Source organism: Pangasianodon hypophthalmus, chromosome 11, assembly GCF_027358585.1.
Source record: "Pangasianodon hypophthalmus isolate fPanHyp1 chromosome 11, fPanHyp1.pri, whole genome shotgun sequence".
Lineage (NCBI taxonomy): Eukaryota > Metazoa > Chordata > Actinopteri > Siluriformes > Pangasiidae > Pangasianodon > Pangasianodon hypophthalmus.
The window spans coordinates 23,217,379-23,240,498 of record NC_069720.1 but is presented as its reverse complement, the minus strand read 5'-3'; the positions used below and the strand labels follow the sequence as shown (position 1 = coordinate 23,240,498).

Sequence of the window (23,120 nt, the reverse complement as noted above, 5' to 3'; positions counted from 1 at the left end):
AAATGATCCTAAGCAGTGACCTAACCTGCACTGGCCGGTACATATCCATATATACATATCTCATGGAAACTCACAGACTCCTCTGTAAGATGAAGAAAGTTTAACTAGCTGAACGTGTCCATTATAGGCAACTACTCAGTAAGAGTATGTGCTAGCTGTCTAGCATTCTTGATGTAGATTTTGGGAGAGCTATGTAGATTTGTTAAGGCAATATAAATCAGACATGGTAACTAACAAGCAAGATAAGCCTGTTAAATTCTTATTTAGTAAGCCAACTGTATGGATATGATAATTAGTTATTTACCTGAGATGACTGCAAAGATGGCGCTTCTCAGATCAATTATTCCTCCTAACTGCCTGTAATCACAACTGTATTCTGTTGTCTTGAAAAGGTGTCTGATTTGATAGTATGTGGTAAAAACGAATGTGTTGATGAACACTTCCCAACAGCGCAAGACGACATTTCAGAAAACAAATTCTGACTTGCTATTAAAAATCACTGTAGACTCCCGCTAAGTATTTGCAGCCAGGAGGCGTGGCTCATGTCAGAGTGACATGTCTCACTCAGGGGTCTTGGTCTTTGTTGGTTTTAAGGCTTGAAATAAATAGTTAAGAGATTTCTGAATTTCTCCTGACTTGCAGGAGTTGGGCGGGACTATATCGGAGAGGCGATGTCAGGTCTACCAAAGTACCAGTAAGAATTATATATCTGTTTGCTATCTGTCAGCTTTGTTCCAACCACAAACTCTGGGCTGATTTCTACCTGTTCACTTTGCCTCTTTGTGCCTGAGTGTGAATGAAACTGGATCTAGTTAAAGAAGAAATATGTGGTGCTATAAATAGCTAGGTGAAAAGTATACCAGGACTCCATGCAATGTTAATGACTATAAAACAAAAGCGCTGTGGAAGCTCCACTCTGTCATTCATCCATGCTTTTAATAGAACTTTGCAAGTTGTTTATGTTGCCAGGGAGATTCTTTCTGTCGATCAGTATGTGATCTGATGCAGCCACACTGTTCTGATCAGGCTAGTTTTTTTTATAGTTAAAAGTTTGCCAAAAGTTTGTGGACACATGACCACACTCAAATGTGCTTTTTGAACAGATTTATTACCCCCTTTTTTTTAGAATAAACTCCATTCTTCTGGGAAGGATTTCCACTAGAGTTTGGAGCGTGGCTGTGGGGATTTGTGTTCATTCAGCTACAAGAGCATTAGTGAGATCAGGCGCTGATGTTGGTGAGGAGGTCTGGGGTTCAGTCGGTGTTCCAGTTCGTCCCAAAGGTGTTCAGTGGGGTTGAGGTCAGGGCTCTGTGCAGGACACTCATGTTCTTCCACTCCAGCCTTCACACACCATGTCTTCATGGAGCTCGCTTTGTGCACAGGGGCATCGTCATGCTGGAACAGGTTTCAGCCTCTTAGTTCCAATGAATGGAAATTGTAATGTTTCTTGTAATCCAACTTTGTGGCAACAGTTTGGAGAAGAACCACATGTAGGTGTGATGGTCAGGTGTCCACATACTTTTGGCCATATACTGCATTTCTTGGAAAAGAAATCTACTATTGGAAAATGCTTATTTAATGGTCGATCTTTAGTAGAACAAAGGTATTTTGAACATTTGAAACCGTGTTGCCAAGGGCTACAAAACATTTCATAATCTGCTGCTGCAAATCCCTGAGTTATTTTGATAATGTCCAAATGTAGATGTCGCTGAGGTATTACAGGTTCGAGATTGTTGTTTACTCATGTCTGTGGAAAGGACTGACAGAATTTTGTTCTTTTTTTCTACTGTTTTGTGTGTATGCATACTAATTCTACATCTGAGCAAAGCAGGGGAGATTAGACCAGTGGGCTGTTTTGAACATGGGCCCATTGTGGGATAAATGGCATGCCACTGATGAAACACGCGTGAGAGCATGGCGAGCTTCATGGGGTGCTTTTGACTGTGCTGCACTCGTAAACCCTTATCACGTGAGTTAATATTGTTGAGTGCGTGTCATTGCAAATTCATCTCACAGACTATGTTTTATGTTTCAGTTTATTGTCACATAGCAGTGTGTTGTGTGAAGAGGAAAAATTGAAAGTGTGTGGAAAGGTTTCCATGTACCACATAAGTAAATAAAGAACATGGTATGGCCCAGCTTAGGCTGTACTTGGGAGAAGAAGCAAACTCTTTTTCTCACTGAGACAGGAAGAAAAAAATCAACAAAACAATATGACTCTCATTCTGTTTATCTGTAGACCACTGGAACATCTTCGCTGACATTTGAAGTTTGAATACAGTTTGAATACTGTTTGAATACAGACATCATTTTTCCGTGGTTGAAGGAAAGGCCACAGCTTGACGGATGAATTTTAATAGGCAAAACTGTTATCACCATTTGACATTGATGGGGGAAAAAATCCTCCCAACATAGGATAAAAGGGAATAAATATATCATTGTGCACTTGATGAGGAAAGTAAAAATCAGTTTAGCTGGGCTTGAATATGATCACTGACTGCATGTGCAACAGGAGCGCTTGTGTTGCTATAATGTACTTGTGGCAGCGGGGGTGTGGTCGAGTGTCAGCTGTAGACGGAGTGCGGGTCATACTGGCGTGCTGATTCTCACCTGTGTCTTATTACCGCCAGTCTACTTATTCGTGTCTCTTTGTGCTTTCAGTGACTCCCGTAACCTGCTTTCCGTCCGTGCCTGTGAACCTGCTCGGGCTTTGCCACGATCCTAGTAGGCACGGAAGGTTCCACTTGTCTAGAGAGAGGGCGTTGGGGAGACATCAGAGGTGAAGGGGGAGGAAAAACGACGAGGAAACTGGGTTCAGTATGGCTTTGTCCAGGGACGCTGGTGGCACTGGACCCATTCCGCTGTTTGGGCTGGTATTGAGTAACGAATTGCTCCAGTACCACCAGATCAATGATCTGTCAACCACTGGCGACAAGAGTCCTTCAGCTGCTGTGCACAAGTCAAGGGATGGCCGACCTTGGGGAACTGCCAGATCTTGGGGAACTGGAACGACCGGAAGCGTCGGCAGTGCTCCTCAGTTGTCTGGCTGACATGCTGCTGGACCACCCTCTTGACGATGGGATACTCCTGCTGTGTCAGTGGCGGCAGCTGCTGGGTGGCAAGCTGGGCTTCCCCCAATAGCAAGAGGAGTAGTCGCAGAGCCCAAGCTCTCCGACCGTTCCCACGCAGCTGACGCAAACTCAAAGAGCTCCAGGAAGGCCTCCTGATTATTCGTGGAGGCCATCTTGGTGAGCATCACGTGCGGCACAGTGCCAGGGGACACAGCTGGAGATGTGGTGGGCTGCAGCAGTTTCTGGGGTGCCCGCCAGCACTCTGCCTGCTCCTGCGTGAGGGCTTCAAAGCGCAGCTGGTGCTCGTTGCGTAGGGCGAGGAGCGCTTGGAGTTGGGTTTGGTGGAGGATGACAAGGGACTTGGCGATTTGCAGAGTAGTGAGGCTTCCATGGCGGTGTCCGAGTTTTCCCCAATCCTGGGTTTCGGCACCACTGTAAAACCCTGGCGTGTGTGTGGAGGAAGACTCAGGAGGCAGGCGGAATGTTAGCCGAGCTTCTGGGCTTGTGTTTATTCAGTCCATGCTTTTCGAAAACAAAACAACACAATAGGAAATGGGTCTGTCCCGGAGTCAAAGCTTTTACTCCATCAGGTTCAAGTTCACGCTCTGTGGCATGTGTATGGATATATGGGTGTGTGTGCGTGTGCATGCTTGCATGTATGTCTCTCAAGCTCTGCCAGCTATATCACGCTCTCTTTCTCTGGTTACGGGAGTCACTGAAAGAACAAAGAGACACAAAGAAGTATTACCGCCAGTCTAAGACACAGGTGAGAATGAGCACACTTTACCTGCCGGTATGACCCGCCTTCTCTCCGTCTACAGCGACACTGGACGACACCCCCTCTGCCACTGTACTCCTTCAAGACCATTGTTCTGAAATTCACTGCATAATTTTCGAATAAATGGTGCGGCTTCAGTGCTATAGTAGAGCTGCTATAGTACAGGGGAAAAGTTCAGAGCTGCTATAGTACAGGGGAAAAGATGTTCTACACTGATCTTTTTATTGCTAATGATTAGGGCTACAATTTGATGATAAAAAGTGTTGGAAACTAATTGCATTACTGATTAGTAGGACTGTGTTATGAAGCATGCTGTGGTGCGGTACATCACTTTACCTAGACGCATTTGATTTAAATGGCGGAGCACTTTACAACAGAGAAAACATACAGTCAAAGTCCTTTAAAGTATGGAAACGCTTTATGTTACATGATGCTGTTTTCCTCATGTCATAACTTGTGTTTTCATGTGAGTAATAGTTTGATTTGTACTCATTCAATTGTGGGAATGTGAGAAACATTGGAAGCACATTGTATGTTGTGGACCTTGTTTACCGTCATGTGTTCTTTGAGTTACCTTAACTGGTTTTCTAGCTATATTGCACATTTACGGCCATATTTATCTATCTTTCCTGCCCTATCAGAAAACATTATCTTATGCATTACTCTCATGCATCTTATCTCATTCTTGGATTCTTTTTAGTCTTGTTTAGTCTGATCTGCTTTAATTTCACACTCATAGTCCAGCTTGCTAAAGTACATTACATTGTATTTTTCATTTTCTCCACGTAATAAACCCCTGATGAAATTATCATAAGAATATCTTCCGTCTGTGACGTTTAGAAGGTTTTCGTCCAATATTTAAAAATGTTCAAGATTCTTTTCTTAATCCCTGTGTTTTAGTGTTGTAGCTCATGCCAGAACATGAAACAAAGTGTTTTTTAGAAACATCTGGCAGCAGTGAGAGTAATTTGACCTTGTTTGCCTTTTTTAGAAATATTGCTAATGCCGTATTTCGTAACAAATCTGATAAAAATCGTTAGAACCTACATATTACTCCAGTACTCCCAAAGCGTAACAAGGATTAAAAATTTGATCTGTAGGCGTTGGTTGATAATTTTGTCCAGAATTTGTCAGCCTCCACTGTATAACAAAAGATTTCTAGGTTTATGGGTATTGCAGAACCATGCAGCATTGTCTAAGATCACACACTGGCACTTGTTTTTGGATCTAAATCTGATCACGTTATAAGTTAGTCATGAAAATGTTATGTCTGTGTTTTTTTTAAATGGGACAGTCTATGATTTTTCTGTTTCATTTTACTACCACTTTTCTTTATTTGTTACTACTTTCTACCAGTCTTTTTGTCCCTCTCCCTGGCTTTACTCCTACCCTCTCCCTGGCTTTACTCCTACCCTACACTTTTTTAAAATATTGGACAAAACTATTTAATACTTTCATTTCATATCAGGAAATGTGAAGTCGTAAACGGATATGGACCATTTCATTTTTGAAGCACCATTTAGGAATCACTGCTGTGTGCTCTGCTTGGCGCAACACTTTTTATTATTAGGGGGCCAAGCACAGAAGATGCGTAGTCACCCTATTGTCATTCTACCTTTTCTTATCATTCTTCTTCTTCTTCTTCTTCTTCTGGCTAGGGTGTCTATGGCAGCCCATAGAACTGTCTGGTAAAAAGTTGCACACTGATTGGGGAGGGTCTGAGGATCATTCTGACCAAAAGTGCTGCCAATGCTCTAGTGCCATTATCGGGTCAAATTTGGGCCTAATTTGGAAGTCTGTTTATGGTCATAACTTTTAAACCGTGTGTCCAAAACAGTTTTCTCGCTACTCCTTCTACAAATTTTGTTCACACATCACAAAATTTGGCACACCTCATCTTCAGAGTAAGCCACGAAAGTTATCAAAAGAGTTTTAATTACTTCAAAACGGCTTGCCCCTAATGGGCCAACGAATCTGATGGCGACGCCACCAGACAGGAAGTGAGGCTGTATCTCAGCAAAGACTTTGAGCACCGACACAAATCTTGGTAGGTATCGTCAGGACCATGACGTGAGGCTGTGCAGCGAATCTCGTGACTGCACCATCTGCTGTTAAAAGTTTCAATAACATGCTAAAAATGCTCACATCTAACTGCCATTTTTTGCTCCTCCTCCAAATTTTGTCCAATCTTCATCAATTTTGGCTCACATCATTTTGAGACCTGTCTGAACAAAAGGAATCAAATGCCACCCTGCTGCCCATTTGTTTATCTAGACCTTTCCTCCTACAGTCAGAGAATTCCACCCCTGAAAATGCTGCTTGCAGCTATTATTATTATTATCATTATTATTATAGCCATTAACATGAAAACCCAATGAGTATTACATAAAACCCTGTTTTACAGAAACTCACTATCATTTAGCAAGTAAAAAACCCATTTACCTAGATTTTAATTGTTATAACGACTTGTTTGTCTCATGAGACAATTTTTTCCAATTTCAATATTAAATACTTTTCTTTTTGTATATACATTCAAATAATTAAGCTGACATATTCAAAATAGACAAGTCAAAAAAAAATTGAGATTATTGATGTCTGCAGTTTTGCACACCCGCTTTAACCACTATAAATGTAACAAATCAGTAACCAAGATGGAGACGTTCATTGTGTATCTTTAATATTTGTTGAGCAACACATCTGTAATAATGAGATCAGGAATTATCTTCAAATACCTAAAAAATGCCTCTCTGTATTTTTTATACTATACTATATATGTACACTCCTGGGCAAAACAAATGGGCCAAGCCCAAAATGGCAAAATATTAAGCTTTTAATGTCTTAACAACAAATCATTGGTCAGGAAATTAGCAAGAATTAAACAAATAGATAAAGAGGCTTAGTATGGGAAGCTTTTCCCTTTGATTTCTTTAGATGTTAAAGACTTGTGGCCATTAATGGGCTGCATCAGGTGTGGCAGATGACCAAATAATGACTAACCTTTTAAGAAAGAAAAAACACCCCAGAAGATATTTTTGTAAAATTTTGCACACCCAGACATATGTTAGTTTGAATTTTACATCAAACATTTTAATCATTATCATGCTTTTACCTTTGTGTACAAGAAGACTATATAAGTGAATTTCACTGTTTCTAGCTTTTCCCAAAACAAACAGTTCAGTGCAGCAAAAGGAAACGAGCAAATGGAGGCACAGGAGCTCTCAGGACTGCATTTGTTTCATTCTTGCTAATTTTCAATGTAAACCCATGGATTTATATTGATCATATATGCTAAGGAAAATTGGGCAATGCTCAACTCTGTTAGTATTGTGCAAACTTGTTACTCCCTGAGTAGTAACAGGGTTGAGCATCCTGACTAAAGTAAGCCATTTTCAGTGAAGGATGCTTGTTACTATCAAGGTCATGTTAAATCATGTCCATTTTTACACTAAATGAAGAAAATCAAAAATATTATTTATATTGTTATGTTTATATTACATATTATATTTATATTATTGAGGTCCCTGGAGGACTAGTGGTTAGGCCACAGTGCTCTCACTGCTGCGGCCAGTTCAGTTCCTGTCCAGAGAACCGACCCCATGCAACAGTGCGCTCTCAGTGCTGGTCCCAAGCCCAGATAAAAATGGGGAAGGTTGCATCAGCAAGGGCATCCGGTGAAAATAACTGTGCCAATTCAAATACGCGGACCAACGATCCGCCGTAGCAACCCCTAATGGGAGCAGCCGAAAGAGGAACAGCAACATTATGTTATTATTATATTATGTTATATTATGTTATTAATAATATATTATTATTATTATTATATTCAAAGTTGTTATGCTGGACAAAGTCAAGCAATGCTGAAGAAAAAACTAAATATGGCAAATAGAAGAGCGGAATTACTTGTTTCTTGAACATGGTGATAGAAAGGGTTTTGATGATGTAAATTCCTGTTGATCATATTTCATATTTTTTCTGCTTCCATTAGCAAGGCAGATAGGTTTCAGTTACATAGTTAAAGTGTAAAATTATTTTTGTTCTTTTTTTTGAAACACTTCAGTATAGCTTTGGCAGTATGCTTAGGGTTATTGTTCTGTTGGAAGGTGAACCTCTTAAGTTTCTTGCAAAATGAAACGAGTTTTCAACCCTGACCCAGTCTTCTAGTCGCTGTTGATAAGCATGCCCAAGTGATGTCAACACCACCATGCTTCGCTGTGTGGTTTGTGTTCTCAGGGTGATGCGCAGCGTTCGGTTTCCGCAAATGTAGCACTTTGTGCCAGGGTCAGGAAGTTCAATATTGATGTCATTCAACCAGAGAACCTTTTTCCACATCTTTGCTGAAACCTCCAACATGCCTTTTGGCAAACTCCAGATGAGATTTCGTGTGTGTGTGTGTGTGTGTGTGTGTGTGTTTTCTTGAGTAATGGCTTTCATCTTGCTTTGTAGAAGCAAGTGTCTGGGCTGTGGTTGTCCTGTTGAACAGCTTCCCCATCTGAGCTGTGAATCTTTTCAGCATCTTCAGAGATACCCTTGGCCTTTTGTTTGCTTCTCTGATGAATGCTTTCTTTACCCTTACCACTGACCTTTGGTGGATAGCTTCCTCTAAGAGCAGCTGCTGTTGTTCCATAGTCTTTTGTCCTGGACTTGTTTTGATGGCTCATTGATCATCTTTATGCTGTTTGTTTATGTATATTCTATAAGAACATGTCACACTTTAATTGCACTCAGGTTGACTAATTTTGTTTAATTCTAACTTTTGATGGCAGCTGGTTGCACCAGAACTAATTTAGAGGTTTCACACGAATGGGGGTGAATACATATGCATTCACAACATGGTAGCACCAAAGCCACATGCTACCATGTTAATCAGTGTGGTCTGTAAAGACCTTATTCCACCAGAAGCAAACAGGAATGCGTGACACGCTGTGACTACTCACGAGTGACACATGTCATGTAAGTAGAATATGGAGCAGTTGGCCATACTGACCATCAGATTATTACGAACGTGTGCTACAGTAAAGTAATGACGTGTGAACATGACGAGCACGCGGTACAATAACATAATGACGTGTGAACATAATGTGTGAACAAATGTCTTGTAGGCAGAGTGTGGCACAATAATTTCTTGAATTTGCTTAGAAAATATACCATACACTGATCAGATTATTGTACATAGCATGTTCATAATAAAGTAATGCCATATGAACATGTGCTACAGTAACGTAATGAACTAATGAACATAATGTGATCATTATGATAATGACAGCCACGTGTTACATTAGGAAAAAAAAGGTTATTAATCCAGTGAGAGATTCACTCCAATGCTTGCTCTGAATTTTAACAAATGTGAGGTTAAAACTACTGACTTGATCAGCAGTAATTGCAAGAGTTCAACGGCAAATGAATGAGTAATTAGTAGGTGTGTAACGATACACAAAATATGCTGGTGTCTCAATAGGATACATTTTTTGCTATAGCAAAAATCAGCATTGCCTGGATACGTGCCTTGGGTTTGTGTTTTTAATCTATTAAAACATTCAACGTTATTAAATTACAGTAACTGAAATTTTATGACACTGTTTGTGTAACCCATTCAGACACTTAAAGCATATAATGCTTTTCTTATTCTGCTGTTAATGTTAGCATCGTAGCTTATATGGAATCCGAATTATTCCCATACACCGTACCTTAAAGTCTTAAGGAATCTTCCTGCTTGCTTACGTACACTAGTATGTTAGTATGCTAATCTTCTGGTGTATTGGTTTGTACAGGAAGTCACATTTTCAGAGGTGAGAGTTATTTCTCCTTACATAGTAAACATTATTTAATGAAAAATAGCCAACTTTATTATGCAGCCTGGTGAATGTACAGTATTGTTTGGTATACAGACATATTGAATCGAGAGCCTTGTATTAAATGGTATGATACACCATATCTTTACACTCCTAGTAATTAGCAAATAATAGCATATCATTTTAATGACCTTTTTTTCCCCTATGTTCTCCCATCAGACATCACAACATCCATTTAACTAACAATAGTCCAGTTAGGAGTTAACAGTCAGGAGGAAGTGACTTTAAATCCCTCCTATAAATATTCATAGTAGCATATTAGTCATAATTAAGAAGATAATTAGGTACACTTTTGTGAATTGTTACTGTAATTGATGACACTGTGATTGAGCACTCTCAAAAGGAAAAAAAAAAAATACTGATCCAAATTATTCTGTACGGCATTAGAATTGTTGGGAAATTATTGGAGATTATTACATCTGAATTCACAATCTGGTGAGAAGTGTATTGCTGTAAATGTATTTATTTGTATTTTATGTGTTAATGTAGTTATGCGTTTAAATTGCTGTTCACAGGAACATCATTGACAAGTTAGGTGTATGACATGACTGACGTAAATCATTTCTAATATTAGTTCACACACACCCACACACACACACACACACACTAGTTGTACCGTATATTTTGCTCCCACGTTAAAGGTGCCAGTTCAAGGCTTGGTTAAAAGCTCCAGTTCAGGTCACATTGCTTTCTCTTGGTGTGCCAGGTCTTCCTCTGAAGATAACTTCAGTAAGTACACAGAGGGGCAGACATGCTGTTTCTGCAGAGAATAGTGTGGTGAGAATCAGATGCCTTGGCTTAGGTGTGGTACACTCTTGTTCCGCTCTTGTGGCCTTGGCTGAACACTGGGTAAAAGCAGATGACCTAGCAGCTCAGCACCAGATCTCTTGGTTGAATAACTGACATTTTTTTTCTGGAGAAGAGATTCTGAATGGTAGAATTGCAGAATCACAGACATGAACTGAATGTGTTGATGCCTGTCCAGCTGTACAGCGTAGCGTACACTGTAGGCGTGCTCTGAGTACCCTGCTTCTTCAGACTCTGTTCATCATATCACTTACCTAGTGGTTATGTAAGATTATAAGAAAAGATAAGAAAATAACATTTCTTTTATGGCGTTTTTTTTTTTTTTCCTAGCCAAACACAAAATCTCTATACTTAGTAATGTTTTAATGTTTTATTGTAATTATTGTCAAGGAACAAACTTGGGTATTGCTGCACATTTTTAATATTACTTTCTGTAATCATCTTGATTTGAATGATCCAAAATGAGTAGTTTTGATATTATATGTTTATTGGATGTTGTATATTGATTGTTGCACAACTTAAATTTCCCAGATGTAATTATATTTTATTTCTTCGTTGTTTATTATGATAGCGGTTATCCAATTACTCATTATCCCACAAATAATGCATTTGCTATCTGTTAAAAAAAAGACTTTTCCAGTAAATAATGTTTGAGACTAGAAATTGATGGATTTATTATTAAAGTTGTCAGGAACATTTCTGTGATATACACACGGTGCATGTACTCCAGCGTTTGCTCTCAGTGTGAAGATCCTCTGTGATGGGGAGTGTTGCGAGCTTTTATTTATCATCACAACATATCAGATGCTTTTTTTATTGTATTTACTAATATCTTTTAGTAAAGGTGTGTGTAAATGTTTGCATAAGCGAAACCAAACTAAAATTTCCACCAAATTTACAATAATTTAGGATGTTAATAAATGGTAATCACCCATAAATTACTAGGGGTGTGCATGGCACAGCTGATTTGCATTTAGTGACACCCACAAAACTCCATGAAAGGCAAAGCTCACAAAGAGGTAAGCAAAAGAAAATGAAGAATTTCTCAGAGGCAGTATTTTAGACTTACATCTACGAGAAAAAAAATATTATGTAGCAGCATAACCAGTGCAGTCTCGGCATCTGAAAAGGCCAAAATATGGAGAGAAACCAAGATTCCTCACTTATAGAGTATCTCTGTTTGAAATGTGCCACTTGCAAGAAGTATACAAGTAGGATACGAGTGTATTCCTGAATTTACAGGATTTTCGTAAATGCCAATTTTCTTGTATAAATGCTTGTATGAATTTTATTTATGAATAGCAGTTTGTTTATTTACGAATAAATCTGTTGATATCCAGCTTGATAAATGTGGTCCACTGTCTTAAAAATGTTCAGTTTTGTAAAATAACTATTACATAGAGTACAGACAAATACCAAACCACGAAAGTTTCAGAAATGGAGCCATATCGTCTTTCTGTATTCTGCAGTCATGTTGGGTGCAACTTTGTCCTGTTAGGGTTGAGCATTCATTTATTTCTGTGCTTTCTCGCCATGTGTAAGTATATCGTGTAAATGTTTGTGATGAATGTTGCCTTAGTATAAACTTGTCTTAATATTGCATATGTTGGAATATTTGTGACCAGAAACCACTAACAAGGCGTGTGCAGCCAGCGACAAAAAATAAGCCCCGGTGTGTGACCACAGTAGCTCATATAAAAAGCCACACTGCTAAGCACGAATGTACTGCACGCTGGACCAAAGTTTTTGTGTCTGGTGTAAAATGGGCTTAATCTAAAACTTGAACAATAAGCCATCACCTGTTAAATGAAGATGTAAGGTAGACTAGATTAACTCAACTGTCGCATTTCCTTAATATACAGTGCCTTGAGAAAGTGTCTCACCCCACCCCCTAAAAATTGGTTCCTCAACGATTCTTTGAAACATTAATGGTTATTTTCTGAATCTGTTATTGAAAGAGAAACCCTTTGGTGTAGAGATACGTGTAGAACCCTGGGGGGTCAAAATGAAGAACACTTTTGAGTGGCAGATTGTTCGAAAAGTGGACATGTGCCAGCACATGATTTCATGACCCACATTTGTCAACAAGCGTTTTCATTAGTCATTTTGCTCGGCCACCTTTAGAAGGTGCTAAAATTGCTAAAAGTTCCTGCTAAATTGGAATCAGAGATAGAAAGATGAAACCTGCACTTTTGTCTTAGTGCTCTTCTTCTGCAGTTGAATCTAGCCCTAGAAACAGCCTGAGCAATTGCTTTGTTGTTTCCTCAGCTCAGACACACTCATTCTTTTGAGAGATAGATAAAGAGAGAGTTCAGAGAGCAGCTCTGAACTCCCTCTGAAGTTTCCTGTGGAGACTGCTCTCAACATCAGAAAGATTTTGCCTCATTATGAGCATTCCTCATTATAAGTGGTATAAAGTTTTGGTGGCAGTGGATGTCATGCTACTGTTGGGAACAGAGGAACCTACAAAGAAGCAACTAAAATTTTAAAGCTTTTCTGAGTGCTAGTGGACTCCTTTTCTGTGGCAGAATGCCTCTTCCTGTTTACTTGTCCTAGGTGCCTGACCTCATGGGCTTCCCTTAAATCCGTTCTCAGTGTTTATTAAGGTATTTCCTGAGGTTGCAACCAACCTGCAAAGTCTCATGAAACAATACTGGTGTTGCTGTAATAGGAGTTTACAGTTTTGTGCTGTGTGTATTTGAGGAAATATGAAAATATATTGCTGGTCGTAGTTTACTGCTATTCATTTAAGGTTATGCAAAAAAATCCATGAATTCTATCATTTACAGTATGAGGCCGAAGAGAACCAGTTCATTTAGATCATGGTTTAGGGCTAATTCAGTGCATTGAGACGTGGTGTTAGAGGGAATACTTCAGTTTAACAGTAAGTGCTGTACATCATTATTGCGTCAGGTCTCGGTTAATTTATTACAAAGAATTAGAAATACACAACCTTGTGCAGAAAATATTGAAATATTGTGCACAGTGTTAGACAAAAAAGCTCTGGCAGTGTGTTGGTATTGAGAACCTGTTAAGATATGACTACAATGGCTTATTTAAATTTGAATGTCTGTGTTACCCAGAGGTCTGCAAACTTGTAGGTGGGACCAGAGGCCCTCTTTTCATGCTGACACAAGTGTAATTTGCTGGTTAATTCTGGCCTGTTGCTGTTTTGGTTGGGCACAAGACAATTTTTTTGTGCTCCGTTTCTAGTTTCATGGTGATAAATGAATGTGCTGCACTGATGTAGGTGGAGAGGTACAAAAGGGGTGTGACATTTAAAATCTGCTGATGTAGTGGGATTTTCAAACTTATTTTGCTCCAAAAATGTGCAGGAGTGTCTGTCTCCTGAAACAAAGTGAGAACATGAAATAACACTGACTTCATTGCAGCATTATGCAGTGAGGGTAAATTAGTGTTCAGACACCTTTGTTTTTGTTATTTATTTATTTATTTAATATACTTCCCATGCATATATCTACTTCAAATATACACGCATACAGTAATGTGTTTTTCTTTTACTCCGTATTTATAAATATGAACAAAAAAAGTATGTATTCATAAGAATAAACAAACATGTTTAAAAAAAATTAAATTGATGTGGGGAAGTAAAGGTAAAAGTTTCATAAAAAATAAATCAAATTCTAAATATAAACACTGCAAAAATATTATTGCAAATTGCATCTTGTGTCATCAAAGATGTAGCCATTGGATGGGAACAAGTAGCAATTGTGATAAAGGTGAAGGAGCATCTTAAAATCCTAAAGGGACAACGTTATTAAACAACACAATCACAACTAATCGTCCCCAGACTAATGATAAAAGGAAGGTAAGAGAGAAGTCAGCCGTCACTCGAAAAGAATTGCAGGACGACCTGAAAGCAGCAGGAACAGCAATAAGCAATGAGCTGCACTGCAGTCATCTCTGTTCCTACACCTAATGCAAAACTCCTCTGCTAAAAAAGAAGCACAGAGCTGCACCTCTAAAAGCAGTTAGACAAATCTTTTGGAATAATATACTCTGATCAGATGAAACAAAACTGGAACTCTTTGGCCATAGTTCAGCTCATCGCATGAACATGATACACACAGTGAAGTACGGAGGTGAGAGCTTCATGATATGGAACTGTTTCTCTGCAAATTGCGGTACATCATCGAAGGAAACAGATTGACCCTGTGGAATTGAAAAACGATTTGCCAAGAGGAACTGGCCCAATTTGAACCACAATGCAAACCACAAGCAAACTACTTCTCACCGTAGACATCTCAAAGCTGTAACTGCCAGCAACAACTTTAGCAACAAAATACTAATATTGGTAATTTGTAGTGCATGAATACTTTTTTTCCCTATCAACTCCATTTTTTTTTTTTTTTTTGCCTCCACCATAGTTCTGGTATACAAACTAGTTACAAGAAGAACTAGACTTGTTGGTGATGGAGGCATCAAGTTTGACTTTTTTTAAACATCTTTTTTATGTTTATGAAGTCATACTTTTCTGCTCATATTTATAAGTACAAAGTCAAAACGCAATATGTGTGTGGATTTGAATGTGTGAAGTGGATGCACTGGAATGCATTGGAAGTGTGTGTATTAAATAACAAAAACAGTCGTGTCCGAATACTTATTTCCCCTCACTGTATGTCTTGTCCCATTTCTTACAACCCAATTTTGTGAATGTTCACTAAATATCAACCCACTTCAGTAGAAGTAGGTCAAATCCATTATCCACCTTTTCTCTGACCGTTTGCCAGGTGGAAGGAGTGAGAAAGGACTATGATGGTGTGGATAGTGTCCCTGATAATGATTAGAGCCTTACTGCTCTATTATCACCTGAGATTTTTAATTTTGTGTCTTTTTTTTTTTTCCCACCTCAGACACACCTTCTGGCAGTATCGCAAGGAAAACCCCAAGTCCCATGTGGGTGATCCCCCTCCCGATGGCCTCCCCGGCTTCAACAGCGGTGTGATGCTGCTGAATCTGGAGACCATGCGCCGCTCTGCGCTCTACAATCGCCTCCTTGAGCCTGAACGTGTCGCCCATCTCACTGAGAAATATCACTTCCGGGGCCACCTGGGCGATCAGGACTTCTTCACCATGATAGGCATGGAGCACCCAGAGCTCTTCCACCATCTTGACTGTGGCTGGAACCGACAGCTGTGCACCTGGTGGAGGGACCATGGCTATGGCGATGTTTTTCAGATGTACTTTCGCTGCGATGGACCCGTGTACATTTACCATGGAAACTGCAACACTCCTATACCCGATGACTGAGAGCTACAAGAAGTATTTACACAGTTTGAACCATCTGAAAGAAGTCTGCTCCATTGCGAGCAAGGTTCTGTGGGGCTTGACCAATTAGTTGAGTATACATGCTCAAGCTTTAAATTGGATAAATAATGTTGAAAAACACTGAGATAAATGGAAAAAATGACTCGGAGAAAGAGACTAGCTTATGCTTTGATTCTTTAGCTTGTGTTATCACACAATTTGCCATATGCAACCAGTACCCCTTTACGTGCTTTGCTTTTTGTTCATATGGCATTCAACTTTGGAATGAATTCCAGCTGTGTCCCCTGCATTTCAGCATAAATAATGTAACGTTGCTTTTTATCTGAACTATGCTGCGGTGTCTGATCTGGCTGCACGTTTTCAAGCTTTAGTTGTTTTCCAATGCTGGGGTAAGGATCAATCATTTCTCTTTGTGTGCTGCCCCATGATGCAGGTGGAGGTCTGAGCAGTGGAAAAGCATGCCAACTTCTCCATATAGCCAGCTGCAGCCAGAAAGAGTGGAGAGTGCTGGCACTCACAATATCCCTTCACGTTACTGGCACTGAGAACCAGGTTTTGCGTTTCAGTCCTGACCGTAATATAATAGCACCCCAGCAGTTGCTTTAGAGCAAAGAGCAGAGCAGAAACCGCACCATTGCAATAGCATTTCAGGGAGGGATTAATGAGTGAAGTAGTAAAGCATGTTGACATGATTTTCATTTTGAAATCCTGATAGTCAGCTCCAGGCTTTCTCATGCGCTGTGCAAGTTCATGCCTGCTGTTGAAAATTAGAAAGAACTAGATGTGTACATTTTCTGAAGAAAATGTGAATGGTGCTCACCGTGGCAAAACTCGGCACTGTAGCCATCCAGCATGTGTCTTGAAGTTGCTGGGGCGGTTGCTAGGGTGTTGCTATGCGGTTGCTAGGATACTTGGGGTGGTTGCAAGGGTGTTGCTATGTGGTTGCTAGGGTACTTGGGGTGGTTGCTAGGGTGTTGCTATCTGGTTGCTAGGATACTTGGGGTGGTTGCAAGGGTGTTGCTATGTGGTTGCTTGGGTACTTGGGGTGGTTGCTAGGGCGACTGCTAAGGTGTCCAGGGTGGTTGCTAGGGTACTCGCTAGTGGTTGCTAGGGCGTGGCTAGGAAGTGGTGAAGGTGATTCATGATTGGCTGTTTGCTGCCCCGAGTCAAACAAGCCCACCCCCATGTCTCTATGAGACTGTGATCCAAAGATATCCATCTGGGTTTTTATAATGGCAGTATATGGGATCTGTTGCTAGGGTGTCCTAAATGGTTGCTAGGGTGTGGCTTGACAGCTTCACAGTGATCCTGAGAGTCTGATTGGTTGGCTGAGTAAAATGAGCCCGCCCCCATGTCTCTATGACATTGTGATGCAGCGTTATGTTCAATGCAAAATTCCTATGTAAATTACCATAGTAGGAAAAACTTTGGGGCGCTCTTGCGCCCTAGGGGTACAACTTATACCCCACTGCGGGGTATTATCTCGCACAGCTTGCCAGCCTCTTCAAATGTGGTGATTTACATGTTTCTGCGAAATTCTCGCTCTGAGCTACGAGTCGTCAAAGTTGGCCGCAATGTTAAATCTATGGGAATCTATGGGTGCAACCATCGTCCGCTCGATCGCTTATAAAAGTCATAGCACGCCTCTCCTCAATAATCCACACGATTTGACACCTCTTTCGTTGGTCTGTGACAAACGGTGCGGGACGAGTTTCGCGCAGAAGTTTTGTGTGTAAGAAGAAGAATAATAAGTATGCAAGATAATAATAGTGATTCTTTGCTTCGCAAGCACCACTAATTAGTTGCATTACCGTAAATAAACAGAGCAGACAAGCCAAAATGTTTTTAACACATGGCAGATTGGTATATGGCTAGTTTCCCAGAAAAAGCCTTTCTTAGTGAGATGCATCAGCATGCCCCATGGGTGGGAATTGGGATTCCAGTTATTCCAGCAGGATCTACTTCCACTCAGTACAAGGAACAGGCATTGTGTTAGATTTGCTTGGCTGGTGCTTACTAAGCAAGGAAGGTTTTGGCAGACTTCCCACAGAGTCTAAAGGTATGTAATAATCTACACTGTGTCATATCAGAGAGTTGCTGAGAGTTTTCTTTCAAGTAAAGTAATCTGTAGGGGTGTAACAACAGACCAAATTCCAAATCTGATACTGTCTGATATGGTGTTGTCTTCATTGTGGTACACTTTCTATACAGCATAAATAGGTATTGCCTGAATATTTAGGTTTCCAATTTCATTAAAAGTTCATCAGACATTCAGGATTATAAAAGTACAATAATTGACACTTAATAATGGCACAGTGTTTATGTGAATCATTCAGATTCTTAGCCGCATATAGTGGAATAAAGGGTTGCCAGGTGTGAGCAAAATGTCCATCCCAAATACATTTCAAAAACCACAGGATAAGGCCTGAAACTAGCCCAAAAAGTTTGGAAAACAGAGACACATTTTAACCTACTTAATTGTTCGACTTGCCACCTTGTTTCAAAACTATCCCAGTTTGCTTTAAAAAAAAAAAGTGAAACTGTCAACCCTGTTGTGACTCTCAACAGGATATGTCTGAAGTCACACAGGTCTCTGTAACTCAGACTTCTTTTTGCATCATGCATTCTCCTGTATATTGAGTGTCATCTGCAGTTGAACGTCCCATTTGCCACGGCGATTTCTTTAACCGGATTGAATCTGCCAGGGAGGGAGAGAGAGAGAGAGAGAGAGAGAGAGACAGACAGACAGAGAAAGAGAGTGTGTGTGTGTGATGTCAGCACAGATGCCATGGTATTAGTGCTAGCTAATGTGCTGTTACTCTAGGATGGTGGTATTAGCTCATAAAAAGCAGGGAAGCGTGGACTTGATTACGTTTAAATGTTTATTACGCCTCTTGTAATATTAGGGCTATAATTTGACGACATGCCTAGTTTATTATATAGTTTTTTGAATGTATTTTTCAATACACAGATACGTATTGAATCGAGAGCCTCATATCAAACGATACGATGCAATGCAATACAATACATGACTCTGATCATCATCTAGGAAAGTCATAAGTATCCATTCCTGTCTGTTGTTATAGCACTGACAGAACAGTTTATTCATTACCTTATAACCTCGATCAAGGGAAAAGGGGGCCACATTTAAAAAGAAAAAAAAATTCCTATCTTTCAGCATTCCAGTAACCAAAAAGTATTTTCTAGAGACACATTTTACTGTATCATGTTCATAATGACCACTTCTTCATTTCTTGTTTTTTTCTTGTTGTTTACAGTATGTTTATTGTATTTTTACTGTAAAGTGGATATTAAAATCCTAAGCTGTGATAAAATGTGGTTGCAAGTGTGAGATATTTGCACCAAGTGGACTTAATTTTGTGGGGGAGTTTTTACCTTCAATGGAGCAACAAAGAGCCTTAAAGAAGGAAACCTAATTTCCTAAAAGCATTTATAAGTACAAAGATCACTTTTGAATGGCAGATTGAGTATTACCATATGTAATTGAGTATTACCATTGAGTATTACCATATGTTATTCACCTTAAAATATATAGGGCTTGGCATCACATCACATTGTGTAGCATTGTGGAACTGGTCCACCAATTGGTTGTTTTCACTGACTTCATGTTCACATACATCACGATCCATTCTGAAGTCTTCAAAGAGAGACCATGCGTCAGCTATTTGTAGGCTCATACCAAAACACGTCAGCCATTTGTAGGCTCATACCAAAATGAACTGATGAAAATCATTCAAAAATGTCCTTCTCAGGGCGAAGTATTCAGAGTTCTCACTGTGAAGACTGGAGCCTTCAGAGGGAAAAAGACATGTACTCCTCACTTCACAACGGGCCACAGAAATTAACTGTTCCATTTAAACACTGGATGTAAACAATTTATTATGGTTTCATTGTGACAAGCACTTGCATGACATGCTGAGGTAGATCTCACATACAAACATATAGAACTTTATATGGATATACTATTTAAGAAGGTAAAAGGATGACCAAAAAAGTCTATCCCTACAGATTAATGATACAAACACTGTACCTCTTACTACATTATGTTATATAGTTTTATATTAGAAATTCTGTATTAGCAATTTACAAATCCCTGGAAGTTCCTGGAATTCACAAGTAGATGATCATGACTTGAGGGTTAATTGCATGGTGACTTTTTATCATTTACGTAAGTGTTCTTGATGTTACAATTCATTGAAGTGTTGTTTAATATTCACTATTAATCGACTGCTTGGTAATTTCCCTAGAAAGGACACGTTTCACTAACATGGAGTAATTGTTCCTAATAGACAATGGAAAGGAAAAGCTGTCACTGAATTATATTGTAACTTAAAATCCTTACTCCTGGCAAAAAAATAAATAAATAAAAAAATGGGTTATTCAACTTTTCTCCTTAGAGAATTTCTTTTTATATTTGAGCACTTAGACATTCAGTTTGAAAAAACATTAATTAAGTAATATCACTGCAGTGATCAGCGAAGTGTAATGTGATTCCCAGCTCTTGGTAATAGCCTTAATTTCATAGATTTCTCTATGACAAGAGGGACGAAAAAAGTAGAGTGTCGCATATCATGTTTATTAGATGGAGTGGATGGAAATAAATTGCAAATTGATTTACAAAGAAGCAAGAGATCAGCGGAAAACAAAAGCTTCTGTAGGATGAAATATGGGGTAAAATCCAGTAGGTGATGGGATCAATCCCTTGCCTGAGTAGCCTGAGAGAGTGCTACCTACTGAACAAGTCTCGTGTCAGAAAACAGTTTGCTGTACTGATTCATTGTTGCAGAGAACAATGAAAGCTAGAGTGCCTTCTTAAAGATCCAAACAAAAGCAATAGTTTTCCAAGCAAGTAATATATAAGCGAGTGTTTGTGAGAGAGAAGGAAATGGAAAGTGGGTCAAAGGCAGTGGTAGTGCTCCTGCTTTTATACAGTCTTCCTTTATACAGACTCTTACTTGTGCTCCACAATTACATGCTTATATTCCACCCTGCCGTCCTTCTTCTTGAATCATAGGAACCATGCTGCAAAGGTTTCTTCTCTCCACAAGCCTCTTTTTAGGACCTTTTCATTCTGGCACACTGACCTACATCATTGACCCATTTTTTTCCACCCTAAGGTTATATTAAAGTACTTGATTTGTCAGTATTTTGATGTTTGGCCTATAAATCTGTAAAAGAATATATATTAGTAAGATGCATTATCAGCCAATAAGGATGTGTATTAAAATAAAATACGAAGGGTAAAATAGAGTATGCATTTTCTAAAGGTGGCAGTAAGAATCATTTTTAATGTGAAAATTACAACCACCTTTAGAAAATGCTTACTTTGACTTAATAAGTCAAAATAACAGATTAGTAAATCAAAATAATGACATAGCAATTGGAGAAAAAAAAATTCACACCTTCAGGGCTTCCATAAAGATGTGTTGAAAGTATGTTTTGCATTTTCCATGATCTAAACCCTGGTGTGTAACTTACAACTATAACTTACCAAAACCTCGTACACAAAATAGTACAATATATATTTAATAGTAATAAACTGTATTTATAAATGGGATGGACAGGGTGGGTTTTTTTTCCCCCCTGAGAGCCCAGGCAGAAGACATAATATCACGCTAACCTTTGAAAAGTTAATCATCCTTGTGAAATTCAGATAAGAGTCACTGCTGGATTGTAGCCAGGTTAAAATAAGTGAAGCACTGTTTCAAAGACCCTAACCCTGGTATAAGGAGACTGTAATGCTGCAGGTGTGCAATGGGGACACAGCTAAAACACTGTTTAAAGTAAGAAGTAAAAAGAACTAAGGAGAGCAAAACCCCTCAGTATCCAATATGGAAAACAGACATCATGAGCACGCTTTAACTTTACGCATGGGTTTCAACATAACCCTATTAATCTACCAGCTTGACGTCATCACTTTTTTGTTACAAGCTAGACAAGTCCAATCTTCCCCTCTAGCTGTCGTGTCGGTGTGTGTCATCAACCATAGCTAGAAGTGAATTAAGCTCTCAGGTCTTGTGGCTGAGCATTTTAACATTTATGAGGAATGATAAATGCTCATCCATAAAGGAGAATATTTCAGCAGGTATCAGTTTTTTTTTTTTTTTGTTAAAGGTCAGCTGTGTCAGACTGAGATCACCAGATCACTGCTTATTTACGTCACCGGGAGAGATTGTACTTTTCCATTAGAGAGGAATCTTTTTGGAAAATAACATTTCAGATGAAAAAGCAAAGGCTTTCAGTAACATACCCTGCATTCCTCCTGTTTAAGCAACATAAGATAAGCAGTTCTTACATGTCACATGTGGATATAAAAATGTGGTTGCCAGTGTGGAAGCATTTTCAACCTTTGAAGTAAAAAGTTACTTTTCCCACATATTATTTGTTACACAGGATGATTTGCAGCAGAGTTCCTGTGTTGTAATGGCTACGCATTTATAGTTACCTTTTGAATTGCTATTGCTCTTTCACCCAGTGGCACGACATTATTGGCCAGAAAGACGAATATGGTTATGGTTATGTAGTTGTTGTTTTTTTAAAAAAATGTGCCATAAATTATTAAAGCCACACAAGTGATGCAAACAATGTGATGGATGTGAGACTTCAGCAAATGGATGACCAAATCAACACAACAAACATGTGGGAAGTTCAGATCAAAGTTGTTTTTGCTTTGTTGGAGATGATATTCTTCGCTGATTAAATCAGCTTTAACTCACTTTATGCTCAACTGATTTTTTTTTTTTTGATTGTAACAAAACAAAATTTACTTTGTTACAATCGTGATGCATTCCTGTATATTACACATGATGTAAAAGTAAATATACCTGCACTAATCATGATTTGATTGGGCCTCACTGCTGGAATTCTGGGCAGAGCACTGGGATGTAGGCTGATGTAAATGTATAGTGGGACAGAAATGATCATAAACCAAGACCTCTCAGCCTTAGCAAGCGTTTTACTGCTAGGCTTACTTTTAAATCTACTAACACCTATTTAAAACATCTATAAAATTACCCTTAAAATAATAAATCAGGATAGAGATTCCAAATGTTCATTTTTTTATAGTCATATTATAGTCATCAGTAAGAAATCTATATATATATAAGCTTCATGTAAAAATAACTTTATAGCAAAAACCAGGAACATCAATGCACTGAGAAGAACATTTTATTTCCCACCTGGTGAAGGATGACCTGGCATCGCAAGCAGTTCAGCACTGATGTCCAAAGAAATGGAATATCCCTTGGGGCTTTCTTTAAAAAAGGTCATATGCACTGATAGAAGAAAAACATTTTCTTTTCTCTG

The 23,120-nt window shown here is 39.1% G+C and overlaps 1 protein-coding gene across 2 annotated transcripts in view; it reads left to right on the top strand.

Annotated features, from left to right (window-relative positions):
* Positions 1–20,897, top strand: part of xxylt1 (xyloside xylosyltransferase 1) — a 53,739-nt gene extending 32,842 nt beyond the window's left edge. For both annotated transcript variants that reach the window (XM_034308987.2, XM_026930617.3), the window contains exon 5: positions 15,380–20,897. In XM_034308987.2, coding sequence (XP_034164878.1) covers positions 15,380–15,776 — 397 coding nt within the window. In that variant the 3' untranslated portion in view covers positions 15,777–20,897. The remainder of the gene's footprint in view (positions 1–15,379) is intronic.
* The last annotated feature ends 2,223 nt before the right edge of the window (positions 20,898–23,120 follow it).